The sequence below is a fragment of the Convolutriloba macropyga genome, chromosome 3, assembly GCF_964194025.1.
Source record: "Convolutriloba macropyga chromosome 3, txConMacr16.3, whole genome shotgun sequence".
NCBI classification, from domain to species: Eukaryota; Metazoa; Xenacoelomorpha; order Acoela; family Convolutidae; genus Convolutriloba; species Convolutriloba macropyga.
This window is the reverse complement of record NC_134470.1, coordinates 15,183,319-15,196,052: the sequence shown is the minus strand read 5'-3', so window position 1 is coordinate 15,196,052 and position 12,734 is coordinate 15,183,319. Positions and strand designations below refer to the sequence as shown.

Here is a 12,734-nt window from a genome sequence, read left to right as displayed (position 1 = left end):
TTTTGTTCACATGCGGCAATTTCACTTTGATTTTTACTTTTTTCGTTTTTTTTGGATCAGATTTTTTTAATGGTTTTCCCAATGCATTACTAGTTCAATCTAGGCCTATTTTGTTTTAAACCAAATTTTACTTTTTCTCTAATGATTTTTTGTTCACTTGCTGCATTTTAACTTGATTTTCTTTTTTTAATTTTGTGATCTTATTTTTTTATAAATGGTTTTCCATGTTCTTTCATATTCCTATTGGGTCTAGTCTATTATTTAGTCAATGAAAATTCTTTGAATTGTACGTCAGGACTTGTCCTGCTGTGTTTTTAATTCGTTTTACCTAACCTTTTGATCGCGTTTTTCGTTTTATATAAGTCACAATTTTGACTTCTGACTTACTTCACTTACTGTTTTAACTGAATGGATTTTAAATTCTTTCATGCATCGAATTACGCAATATAATGAATACGGTCAAAGTCCAAAGAGCAAAATCAAAAGAGACGGGGTAAAGCCCGGTCATTACGTCATTGAGGATTAGGTTATCAAAGTTCCTTAGAGTGTTTGCTTGGTGATATCGGTTTTCAGCCTATTAGCTTTCAGTTTAGAAGCTAATTTAAGTATAGTTTTAAATTCTAACTGAAACTGCACGCCAAATTAGAACACTTTTTGACACTAAAAAGAAAAACAGAAGAAAATTCGGTCAATTTTTCTGTTCTTCTGTTTTTCTGTTTCAATCCCGATGTGCATCGAGCGCCTTCAACGGTGGCTATTTTCCAGCAATCTGTCAGCTGTGTTTTATTCTTGCGCGTTTGTTGCTTGCCTCCTTTTCATTGGCTTACTAGTGCTGTAATTGCTGTCATTGTATTGGCTTCAGCTTTTAGCTATCGCTTTCATTGACATTGATACCTTTTGTTTTTGAGTGGTTTTCGGTTTCTTTTAATTTTGCCTTAATTTGTTGTTAATAACCGCAAAAGCGATGGCTGGTGTTATTTTTGGCCTTCTCTTAGTTTTAACGTCAAGTTTTTTGTTACGCGCGTTTGACGTTACGGTCACTTCGAATCTGCTTTTTTGTTCATTCATGCAAATGGACATATGTTGTTTTCTTTTGACGCTGCAGAGCGGCAAAGCTACCGCGGCTACTTTGTTGCAATCTGGCTGACGTCTCTCCCTTTTTCACCTTACGTAAATGCTAAGGTTTTATTACTTTAAGTTTTTTGTGCTGTATTCAAGGATTTCAGCATGTAGTTTTACTTACGGTGACGTGATTCATTTTCAAAATATTAGTTCCAGTTTTCAGTGTTTGCCTTTTTGCTGTGCCTAGGATTGATTTCAACAAGGTTGTTGTATTTTGTACTCATCTCAAGGACGCTTTGTATTAACATTTATGTGCAATATGACTTTTGAGGGCTTTTGTCTTCCTAATTTTTTGAAAGACCTTTTAATTGCTCTCAAACGAAGTTTGTAGCAGTTATTTTAGTTCTGTCGGCCTTGTTTATGCGATGTTTCGCTTGACTGATTTTTCGTGTGACGCTTTTGACTTTTCGTCCTCAAAAACGAGATAAACATGTAGCGCCCAGCGGTCATTAAGTGCTCTTAGAGCCTTTCAGCTCTGTTTCAGCTCAAACTGTTTAGACTTATACTTATGGTGTGAAGGGTGGTTCATAGAGGTTGAAGGCACTCCTTCTTTTGACCCCCCCCTATTGCCCCCCCCCCCCACCGCGCCTAATACCCCCAACCCAGTGATGCCCCCTCCAATCAACCCCCGGTGACATTTCAAGTTTTTTTGAAATTTTTCAAGTTTTTTGAAATTTTTCTTGTTTTTTTTTAATTTTGCAGCCTCAAGAGCCAAGGAACCTCCTCTAGGGTTTAGAAAATAGGTTACTGAATAATTTCTAAATTAAATTGAATGTCTTGCAAGATTTTAACATCACGAATTTTAGCGCATTTTTGATATTTTTTGCCCATTTTTCCAATTTTTTGACATTTATAGTCATTATTCAGATTTTCTGAGCCTCAAGGGTCAGAAAACATCCCTTTGGGTTTGCTTATAAGTTATTGGAAAATTTTTGTTGGCCATGGATTAATTTTCAACTTTTTCATATCACAAGTTCTAGCATTTTTTTAAATCCCAGCTTGCAATTTTTTGTCATTTTTTAGGTTTCTCTGGCCTCAAGAGCCGCGGAATTTCCTCCAGGGTTTGATAACATTTTACTGCATAGTTTATAGATGTAATGGAGTGTTCAAGATTTTAATATCACTAATTTAAGCTTTTTTTTAAAATATTTGCAATTTTTTCATGTTTTTGAATTTTTTCCGGCTACAGGGACCTCCTCCAAGGTTTGACAATAAGCTGCTGCATAGTTTCTAGAGTTAAGGGCAAGGTGGTCATCGTTTTTTATGACTCCAGTTTTAGTAATTTGTGGATAAAGACTAAACTTTTCAAATTTTTGGAAAATTTTTATGTTGCAAGTGTACGGATCTTTATGAGCCTGTGAAACTATTTCAGGCTTGAAATAGGGATACCGGATAGTCTCTTGAGACAATGAATTGGTTCTTAAGATATTAATGTCTTGAATTTCAGCAAGATTTTGTTATAGCTGCGAAGCTGTAAGCTGAGCGTAGCTATATTGCGGTGCTCTTGGTTTTTTTTTTGTTTCGTCGTCTGACGCTTTATTTTCGTTTTACATTTGTTCTAGAACATTCTGTCTCGTCACTGCTTAAATGGCTTTTTCGCGCTTGATTTCACGCTTTCTGCGTGACCTAAATTGCGGTTATTCAGAAACAGAATCTGTTCCTAAAACAAAGTTGATTGTAAGAAAACAGATTGTGTGGTCCGACAGCCGAGTGGTTAAGGCGACTGGCTGTTAATCCGGAGATCGCCGGTTCGAGACGCGACAGGGAAACTTTTTTTGCACCCAAAAACAACCTCCTTTGATATAAACTTGTAAGTTTTATAGGCGGCGGCGATAACTTATCAACTCACTTCTGTATCTTTTTCCATCTGTATTTTACGGCACGCAAGTCTATTTCGCAGCTATTCCGGCAATCTGCCGGCTATGTTTAAAATTTGCAAATTTGCCCAAAATTTTTCAATATTTTTTGTCCTTTTCGGAGTTTAAACGACCATTACTGGCCAACAAATTTTTTCAAGTCTCGCAGATGGGTTACTTGACAGTAAACCATCAGTAACCCCTCTCCCTTTGTTGATGCCGCACTTCGGCTGCTGTTATGTAGCGTAATGTCATCATCTCTGATCCTCATTATCAATGAGTTATAGTTGAAATTTTTTTTTATCATAAATGATCTAACAGGCGCTTTTTAGGAAACCATTGTTAATTGCTCTCAAAAGCAAATTCTAGCAAATATATTGATCCTGTTTGTCTTTAATGCAATTTTTCGCTTGGCCGATTTTTTGTCTGACCCATTTGATTTTCGTCTTCAGAAACGGGATAAAGAGGTAGTGCCCTGAGGTCACTAAACCGTGGCTAGCTGTTGACGAAGCCAACCGCTCGTCGGTCGTTTGAGAGCAATTCGCCCGACGTTAGTCGGTTATGTTTTGAGATTTTGTTTTGTGTTGTTTATATTTGCGCCTATTTGGTTGCGTGCTTTGTCGACTGCCTGCTTCTGATCTTGCTGATAAAATGTTGATTTTCAGGCCATTATTTAATTTATTTAATTGTAATTCAGGACGTGTCGTGCTATGTTTTTTGTGTCGTCGCCAGGCGGTAGTTTTTGGTTTTACAGTTGTTCACACACGAAGCTGATAGACGAATTATCTGAATGACATTTTCCTCTCATTAACATTTGAGCGCGTGACGTTATTTCGCAGTTCCTCTAATAAAAGTTTTTAGTCATTTGTGTGATTAGATTTTGATCAATAATCAATCAATGAAATGACTTTGGCTCTTTAAATTTTAAGTTTAATTTAGTTTATGGTAGCAGGAACTCATCTGTGTTATAAAGGTCCCTAATAAAAAGGCTTCTGCGGAGTGAATTTTATCACTGCGCCTTATTAATTTAGCCTGATTAATTTATCACTGAATGTTTTTTTTTATAAATTTTCGAGTAGCGCAAATAACCTTTTTCAATCTTTTCAAACCTTTTTCAAATCTGTTTCTATCTGTATTGTACGGTACACAAGTCTATTTCTCAGCAATGCCGGAAATCTTTATTTGAAGCCAGCGTTTTTAATTGTGACGTCGATTTTAAGCGATTAAGCGTTGTTGTAGACTTGTTTCGTACATTTCAATAAGCCCAATTTTATTTCGATGATAACTCACTTTTGTTTGTTTGGTTTTAGTTGTTCCTTGTGTATAATTCAAGAGTTTTGTTCTTTGAAAAAACAGTTAACTATTTTAGGAGCTCGTAAACAGTCATGGGACTCCACAGATTAGAAGTCCGAGGGCGGCTCTGAGTAGCAACAGAGGAAGTAACATGAGTACAGGAGAGCATAACAAGTACTCAGGTTCTTCTCCCGAGGACGAACGAGAGGCTATGGTTGAACAAAGTGAACGAAATCTGAAGAGGAAGCTCATCAGATCAGAGACAGCTATCGCCGAGGTCTGTTAGCTTTTCACCTTCAATCTTTCAGTGCGTATTATAGATTTCAATGAGAGTGTTCGTATTATCACAAGTCGGTATTTAATTTTCTTGCACGACTTGCGCTTTCAAAGGTTAAACTTTAACTAGTTCCTAAACATAAAGATATTTGTGGTATCGTTTAACCAGTTACATTGACAGATTTCAGAGCGTTTAGCAACATTGGTGAGATCTGATAGAAATACTCCTGGAGCAACATGAATAATTGACTGGTGTTCATGACAAACATCTTTAATGACAATCAACCAACATCATTACCATTTTTAATTGATCGACAAGTTTTCATCTATATAACAAACGTTTTCTCGTAAGTCATCAGATAGCTAAGCTGACTTAATATGTCCATTGAAATGTCTGCCAACTGATTTTTAAAAACATTATGAGCAATAAATAAAAAGAGTTATTTGCAACTTATCTATAACGCCGTGCTATAAACTGCCCGGTTGGGTTTAGCTAGAGAAGCAGTTAGATGATGCGCACAGACGTTTGGAGGGTTCAGAGATGGCTAGAAGTGAGGCTCAGAGACAGACTGTAGAGATGAAGGAGCAGCTGAACAGGAGCGAACAAGACAGGGAACACCTGAGGTCACGTGTGAACGATTACACACAAGATATACAGCGAGAAGTCTCTAAGAGAGGTTATTGGCTGTAAAGTAACATGAAAAAAAAAATAAATGTTCGAACAAATTAAGTTTTGGATCAAGCTATCAATCATTATGAAATTTTCCAGGTGTTTCTTATTAAGCTCGTAGATCTGATGCTTGTTTTCGTTTTCCTAGATTTAATTTACAGGATGTGCTTTTGTACTTTTGAAAGGTTGATATTTAACGGAACGTTATGATTGATGGCTCTAGATACCTTATCAATCGGGCTCGGGTATGGAAGAGCGTCGTAAATTTTTGACAACCATCGAAATCTAATGCTCACCAGAAACTGAATTTTGTCTGTTTTAAAATTGTCTGTCGCGAACCATGCAGACTAGGTTTCCCAATTTATTTTCTAACCATTAACAATATTTGTGTTTAACAGAAGACAGTTTTGCCTCTGAGAAGCGGCAACTAGAAGAAGAGATCAGGCGCCTAAGAAGTCAGTTGAACGATCCCAGGCGCAACGTAGAGTTCGAAAACATGAAAGCAGAAATCGAAAAATTGGATAAAATGAAAACAAATCTCAGCAAACGGAACGACGAATTGCAGAAAAAGAATCAAGAGAAAGACATCGATGCGACTGAATTCACGTACAAGATGCGAGAAGTTACGAATAAGTTAGAAGACTCTGATAGGGTGAAGAAAAAGGCTATCAGCCGTGTAGATGATCTCACTCGTGAACTGAATGTGTTAAAAATTGAACGTGAGAAAATGATCGAACAACTGCGTAATAGTGAAACGCAGCTGAACCAAAAGGCAAAAGACAGCGAAGAAATTGCCAACAAGTCGAAGAATATCATTAATGCGTAAGTACTTTTAGTTTAACAAAGCGCCTTCTGTAGTATTGATATTGAAATTGCATTTAGATTTGTTTAAAGGAAATGAAGCCTAGGAAAGGTGGAAAATTTTAGTTTTGGGTTTACAACCTCTGTGCGTTTGAGCTTTAAAGTAATTCATGTTGGCTTCGTTCGCTGAGAAATGCTAATAAAAAGGGACCTGCATGTAATTCTTGAAACTATAATTTTTCGAAGAGTTCTCTTTCCTCCACTTCTGAAAAGCTTTCTAACTCTCGCGTGGAAATTTACGGAATTGGAGTGAAAAGCTCAATCGAACTGATTGTTTTTTGTAAGAGCAAAGGACACTGATTATTATAGCTGCGAAGCTGTAAGCTGAGCGGAGCTATATTGCGGTGCTCTTGGTTTTTTGTTTCGTCGTCTGACGCTCTTTTTTCGTTTTACATTTGTTCCCACAGCAAAGCTGAAAAAGTCAAATTTTCTGAATTACTTCTTCCTCTCATTAACGGCATTTGCGCGCGTGACGTCATTTCTCACTCGCTTTAGCAAAAGATTTTAGGTTATTTGCGTGATTAGATTTTGATCATAGGTGACTTACCTCACTCAATAAAATGACTTTTGCACTTTAAAACTTAAGTTTAATTTAAATTTGTTCAAGGTCAAAGGAACTCATAGGTGCAGTGAAGGTCCCTAATTTGAGGCTTCTGCATAATGAATTTTAACAAGCTTTATTTATTTATCGCTGAATGTTTTTTACCTAGTTTTTTGAGCGGCGTCGATTTTTTTCAATTTTGATCGGTATCTGTTTCTATCTCTATTATATGCACGCAGGTCCATTCTTTCGCAGCTATTTCGGCAATCTGCCGGCTATGTTTCTGATTAAAGTTCATTTTTCTTGCTCTCAAACGAAGTTCAAAGCAATTATTTTAATCTTGTGTGTCTTTATGCAAATTTTTTGCTCGGCCGTTTCCGAGTTTTTGTTTTAGAAGACTCTTTGACTTCTCAAGGGACGTTTTTACGCTTATCTTCCTCATTTATGAGTGGTCCCAAGTGCTCTCATACGAATTAGTTAGTAAAACATTACGACGCAGAGGTATACCCCAAAATTTCCGCCTTAATAAAAATTGTTTGATAATTGGATACATAAAATGAACAAAAATTAGGAGACAAGCTTACTACCTATTCTCAAAAATGGTTCCGCCGTTTTTGCGAAATTGAGATGCTTTCAAGTTGGAAATTAGGTGACAAATATTGGAGCGTGTTTTTGCTCAGTTTTTAAATATCCATTTTTGGCATTAAATATATCTATAATCCGCAATTGCGTCTAATTTAATGCGCGCTTTCGACCATTCAAAATTGATTGAAAGCTTTTTTAATTGAGCATGAGAAAATGGTTTTTAATAATATACCATGTAGGGCTTAGCTAAAGTTACCAATCTGTTCGCCAATGCAGAGAAATCGATAATATTAATGAGGCTTTCAGGAGTAATATAAGATACGGCAAAAGGTATTTCTTTAGAATTCTGTGCATAAATCTTATTAATATTTCCATTTTTTAAAAAAAAATTAGGGAGTCAGTTGTAGTAAGATTGTTGCGCTAATCTCTAGCAAATTGATCGCCAAAATTTGATTATGCAATCTGCTTTGCTTTGTCCGAAAAATCCCTCAATTTCTTAAGTATCAACAAAAATTGTCAACAATTGTTAATAATGAATGAAGCGATTTTACAGAAAAAAAATCTTCTGGCTATTGTCACCTTTCAATAGACACCTCAATGGCCTATTGTGTGTATATTGGTTATAAATTGTTGTCTTCACCTTAGCCAAGGTAAAAATTAGTTGCTTAAGGTATTCAGAAGAGTGTCAACGTGTCGATAACCGTTAAGCATGGAGGGGTTTAGAAAAGAAATTAGGACCCTTTGCAATAAATACCTGTCAATCGACGCAAAAATAGACGGAAAATGGAGGGATTTTCCAGAGAACATTTTTGTAATTAATAGGCACCTGTAAATAGATGCAGACTGAGGAATTGTTCAGAAAATAGACTTCTGTAAATAGACGCAGAATAGAGGGTTTGTACAGAAAAATTATTAAACGCATGTAATTGGACGCAGACAGGGGAGGGGGGTGGGTTTCCGAAAAATTGATAGACACCTGAAAATAGGCAGGTAATGGGGGGATTTTTCATCAAAATTTATCAGGCACCTGTTATTAGACTCAAAGTGCGTGATTTTTCAGAAAAAATTAATAGACATCTGTATGTAGATGCAGAAAGGAGGGTTTTCCGGAAAAACTTATTAGATACCTCGCAATATACACCTGTCAATAGACGCAAAGTGAAGGAATATTTCTGAAATTATTAAGACACCTAAATAGACGCATATTGGAAGGGGTTTCAGAGACAGTTAAACACCTGTAGATGCAGATCAGTGGAGAGCTTTTTGAAAAAATTAAGACACCTGTAAATAGACGCCTGTATAGGTCCCTAATACAGGTGTCTGTTAAATCGATGCCGCTCATTAACAGACACCTGTAAATAAACGCAGAATGGAGAGATATTTCAGCTAAGTTTGATAGGCACCTGTAAATAGACGCAAGATTGAGGGTTTTTTCAGAAAAATTTATTTGACACCTGTAAGTAGACGCAGAAAGGAGGGATTTTTCAAAATATTAGTTACTTGGCAATAGACACATGTAAACACACGCAAAGAAGTATTGATTCAACAGAATTTAATAGAATATTTTAATTAATTCTGACGGTAATCAGTTATTAATTCAAATTCAGCAAAACAGAACAGTAATCAATCCTTTTATCGAGCTACAATTCAAAACAAGTACAATCATTGTGGTTATTATCCTTTAATCCACATTTTAACCACTGTTAATTTCTATCAATTAATAAAGCTTTAAACCGCCTTAACCCGCTCAAAAACGCGCATTAAACATTAATTTAGGCGCAATACAATACATTGCGGAATACAAATACATTCAGTTCGAATGTTTGATTCCTTCAGTGTGGAATCGATTTAGGTCGAGTGCGAAAAAGAGCGGATGAGTTATTTATAGCGCGCAAAAATTTGCACACAGCTTTTATCTCAACTCGGCGGTTAAGATTTGGACTTTTTTGCTAAGAGAGGTTGAGCAACTCTGTTCAGTTTTTCTCCGAATTTGCTAAAGTATCTAATTTCGCAGTTTTGTTGCATTTTCTATTTGTTAACGTAGGAAAAATGAATGAAATATAGCGATCGGGCACATTTGCCCGTGATAATTTGGGTATACATACCCCTGCGGCAAAAGAGAAAATTTGTTCGTAAAGTAAAAGGTAAGTTTGTAGAATAAGAAAGTGCATGGGCCTGATATCAGAGTGGTTAATGTTTCTGTAGAGACCTCAGAGGGGCAGGGGTCCATGGATCGAATACCGGTGTGGTCAACTATTTTTGCACCCATTATCTAGGCTACAGCTAATTAAATCGCCTCGCCTGTCGTTCGAGAGCAAATCTTCCGACATTAGTCGGTTCATGTTTTCTGTAAAAAATACTTTCAAATCCTGATACATATCTTCTTATTGTGCAGATTTGCAGTTGTTTAAAACCCTCAAACGGCAGCTTTTCTTGAATTCAACGTAAATTGTGTTAAGTTTTTTTGTTAGTTTGTTATTTAGTCTCAGTAATAATAGGTCTGATTGGCTCTCTTTTGGATTCCATTAAAAAAATTACAGTTTGTAGTTCAAATCTATTGTTTTTGACAAATTTGACACTAATTGCTTTAAAAATAACGATTATTTTGGGATTTTGCCATCTGTTATTTTTTTAATCTGTCACTTATTGTCATTAGGGACAGCTCTAAGCGACGTGAGTCACATTTTAATCACGTTTTTTTGTATGTAACAGTTTTCATGTTTTTGCAACTACTTTTTTAAAAAAATATTAGTGATTTAACAGTGCTCTCAAACGAAGTTTGGTTTATAGCTGTATAATTTAAAAGAAATCATCTTTTTAAAAATCAGTTGGTTTATTTGGCAAAAGCTCTTACTTTTTCGTACAATTGTGTAGACTTCGTTTTCTTGTCAGTTGAAGTTAGAACTGCAAACTAAGCCTAAGAATAAAACTCAATGGGGCATTGATTATTTTTTCAATAGATAGCTCGAGATCGCTGAAATTCTAAAAGTGATCATGGTGTAAAAACTTTTTATTAAGATATTTGTCGAACGTTTCAGGCTGAAAGCAAAAATTCAGAAGCTAACGATTGATCTGGATAGAGCTACCAACTCCCACCAGTCACACGTAGATAGAATAAACACATTAGAACGTGAAGTGGAAGCCAGTAGAATTACAGCCACTGCAGGTAAGTTCTTTATCAGCGTATTATCCCCCCATGCTTGATAATATAGATCGCATGAAAAATGTTTGATTCCGAATGTTGGTTGTTTATTTGGGATGCTTCGATTGTTATTCTTGTGCTCATTAGCTTGTACATCATCAGTGTCTGCTCCTTATTTCAGCTGCCGCAGCAAAGGACCATGGACCTATTCCCGGCGCAGGTAATTTTGCAATCAAATTCATAATCCTTCAGGGTTCTTTCTGTTGATTCCCCCTCGCTCTGAATTTATGAACTTACCTCAAAATATTACGAGTTGTAGTCATGACGGGTTCTACCAACGCTGTAAATGGTATGCTCACTCGGTGCAGAGGTCATCAACAAAAACGATCCGAGATTTTAATTCTGATTTCTATTATATCCACTCATTTTAACAGCCCTTTCTGTTCTTTTAATAGATGTTGTTTGTGCTTCGAAAAATATTTTCTAATTTGAAACGTTGACTTGAAAAGTTGCAAGTAGAAACCTCTGCTCGTTTTAAAATATTTCCCAGAGCCGGCTTTGGCTAAAAATGATCATATCTCATTTTCTGCATTTGTAAGTTTTCAGTTGATTCGAATTGAATACCAATCATCTGTTAGATCTTCTGTGGAACCAGAATCTCACGTCAACAAAAGTATTAAAGCTCTTAGAATTTTAAAATTCAGCTGACTGTGATCTGTTTTCATCTGTCTAGAACATCTCTCAATTACAGGTGCGTGTAATCACAATAGACATTCAACTACTTTATTTGACAATACTAATAGAACTAGATCATCGTAATACTGATGAACAGAGATAGCTTCTGTCGTTAACAATAATTTTGATTTTTTGAACTGATCTTTCTAATACTCTACTGAAAGTAGATATAAATTCTACATCTGCTGGTGTATTGAGAATGTTTGCATTGTGTAGATAATGCGCAACTGGCTGCTATTCATAAAGAGATCCATGATGTGATGGTGATGAGAGGGGAACAGGAAGACTTGATGAGGAGGAAGAATGAGGAGATACATGACCTCAGAGGTGAGCTGGAGTCTCTCCAAAGAGCTCACACTTCGCTCAAGGACGATATGGATAAGGTAACCCTACTGTTCATATTGACCACTTTTCCGAACTGATTAGTGTTCGTAAACGAGATCTCGTTGCATTCCCATATTGGCGCATTTTAGCCATTATATTTCTGTTCCGCTAAAATTGAAGGTTGTCCTTTCGTGCGCATGGAATTTTGATAGAATATAGCCATGCAATCGAAATTCAAGAAGGGTTTTTTCAAGAGGGGTTGTTGCTAGCTAGGTTAAATTTCCTTTAGAAAGTCGTTTTTCGAGAGTCTTTTTGATTGGCCTCCTGCCTGAAGATAATGTACTGCAGTGTTGATCCAATTGATAGTGTTCAATAGCCGCCCTCGTCTTCTGAGCCGGATTTTATAGCGTTCCTAACTTCTTCATTACTCGAAGAGGAGTAAGGGTGACCGATTATTTTTTTAAAATCGATGACTTCTCTTTTTACATGATAAGTCAAATTGCTGCATGTGAAAACAAATATTTAGGTCAAAATTTTGAACCAAGTCAAAAGCAGTTTTTTTAGTTTTAACTGTCGCTTATCATCCCTACTTGATGATTCTACACTGTTTAGAGGGTTTCGTGGTAGCAGATGCTAAAAGGAGACACTTGAATGTTTATTAAGCCTCAATACTTTTAAAAAAAGTGAATTTGTTTCTTGCTCTTTTTTGTGTGTTTGTTGTTTAGTGTGTCGTGGAATATGTTATTGAGAGCACACCATAAGAGGCAAATTTTTGGGTTGTCATATTTTTCAAAGCTTAAGTATAGCTGTGGACCGTTTTTTAAGAAAACAAAGAGCAATCAGTCTTTGAGTTTTTTGTTAGATCCTTTTTCTCTGTGCGTATCCTTCTGTATCTTGCCTGTACCTTTTTGTAGCAGCTCGTTGTTTGAACAGAATTAGTATCACAAGATCTATTGATCTATTGAGTATAATTGATTTGGAGTCGCAACCTGAGATTTACAGAGGAAAGTAGATTTAGAATTTGTATTTCAGTTTTAAATAGCCGCACAACGATAGCTGGGGCAATTATTGGCCTTCTCTTGGTTTTTTTACAATTCAAAGAATTTGAATTGTATTGGGGCGCTATCTTTTTTTAAGATCTGTTAACACATTTTCATGATTTTTGAAGTCAAATTGGAGTAGTGATTTTGGTCACGCCGAAACAGGAAATGGAGCGAAAAAGCGAGGGGTTTTGCACCGTGAAGTTTTTTTGCTCTATTTTTAAAGTAGAGTGAGATAACGGAGTTAAAAATTCCCCTTTCTCGCTTGTGGTTTTTTGTTCCCATGCGG

General features: G+C 36.2%; 1 protein-coding gene across 13 annotated transcripts in view; it reads left to right on the top strand.

Annotated features, from left to right (window-relative positions):
• The window catches only part of LOC142335983 (uncharacterized), a 174,243-nt gene that overhangs the window by 20,692 nt on the left and 140,817 nt on the right, over window positions 1–12,734 (top strand). For 8 of the 13 annotated variants that reach the window (XM_075384413.1, XM_075384417.1, XM_075384416.1 and 5 more), the window contains 8 exons: window positions 4,348–4,548; window positions 4,729–4,752; window positions 5,041–5,224; window positions 5,616–6,039; window positions 10,243–10,370; window positions 10,528–10,566; window positions 11,080–11,097; window positions 11,298–11,464. In XM_075384413.1, coding sequence (XP_075240528.1) covers window positions 4,348–4,548; window positions 4,729–4,752; window positions 5,041–5,224; window positions 5,616–6,039; window positions 10,243–10,370; window positions 10,528–10,566; window positions 11,080–11,097; window positions 11,298–11,464 — 1,185 coding nt within the window. The remainder of the gene's footprint in view (window positions 1–4,347; window positions 4,549–4,728; window positions 4,753–5,040; window positions 5,225–5,615; window positions 6,040–10,242; window positions 10,371–10,527; window positions 10,567–11,079; window positions 11,098–11,297; window positions 11,465–12,734) is intronic. The other 5 variants (XM_075384411.1, XM_075384418.1, XM_075384410.1 and 2 more) reach the window with 4 other exon arrangements.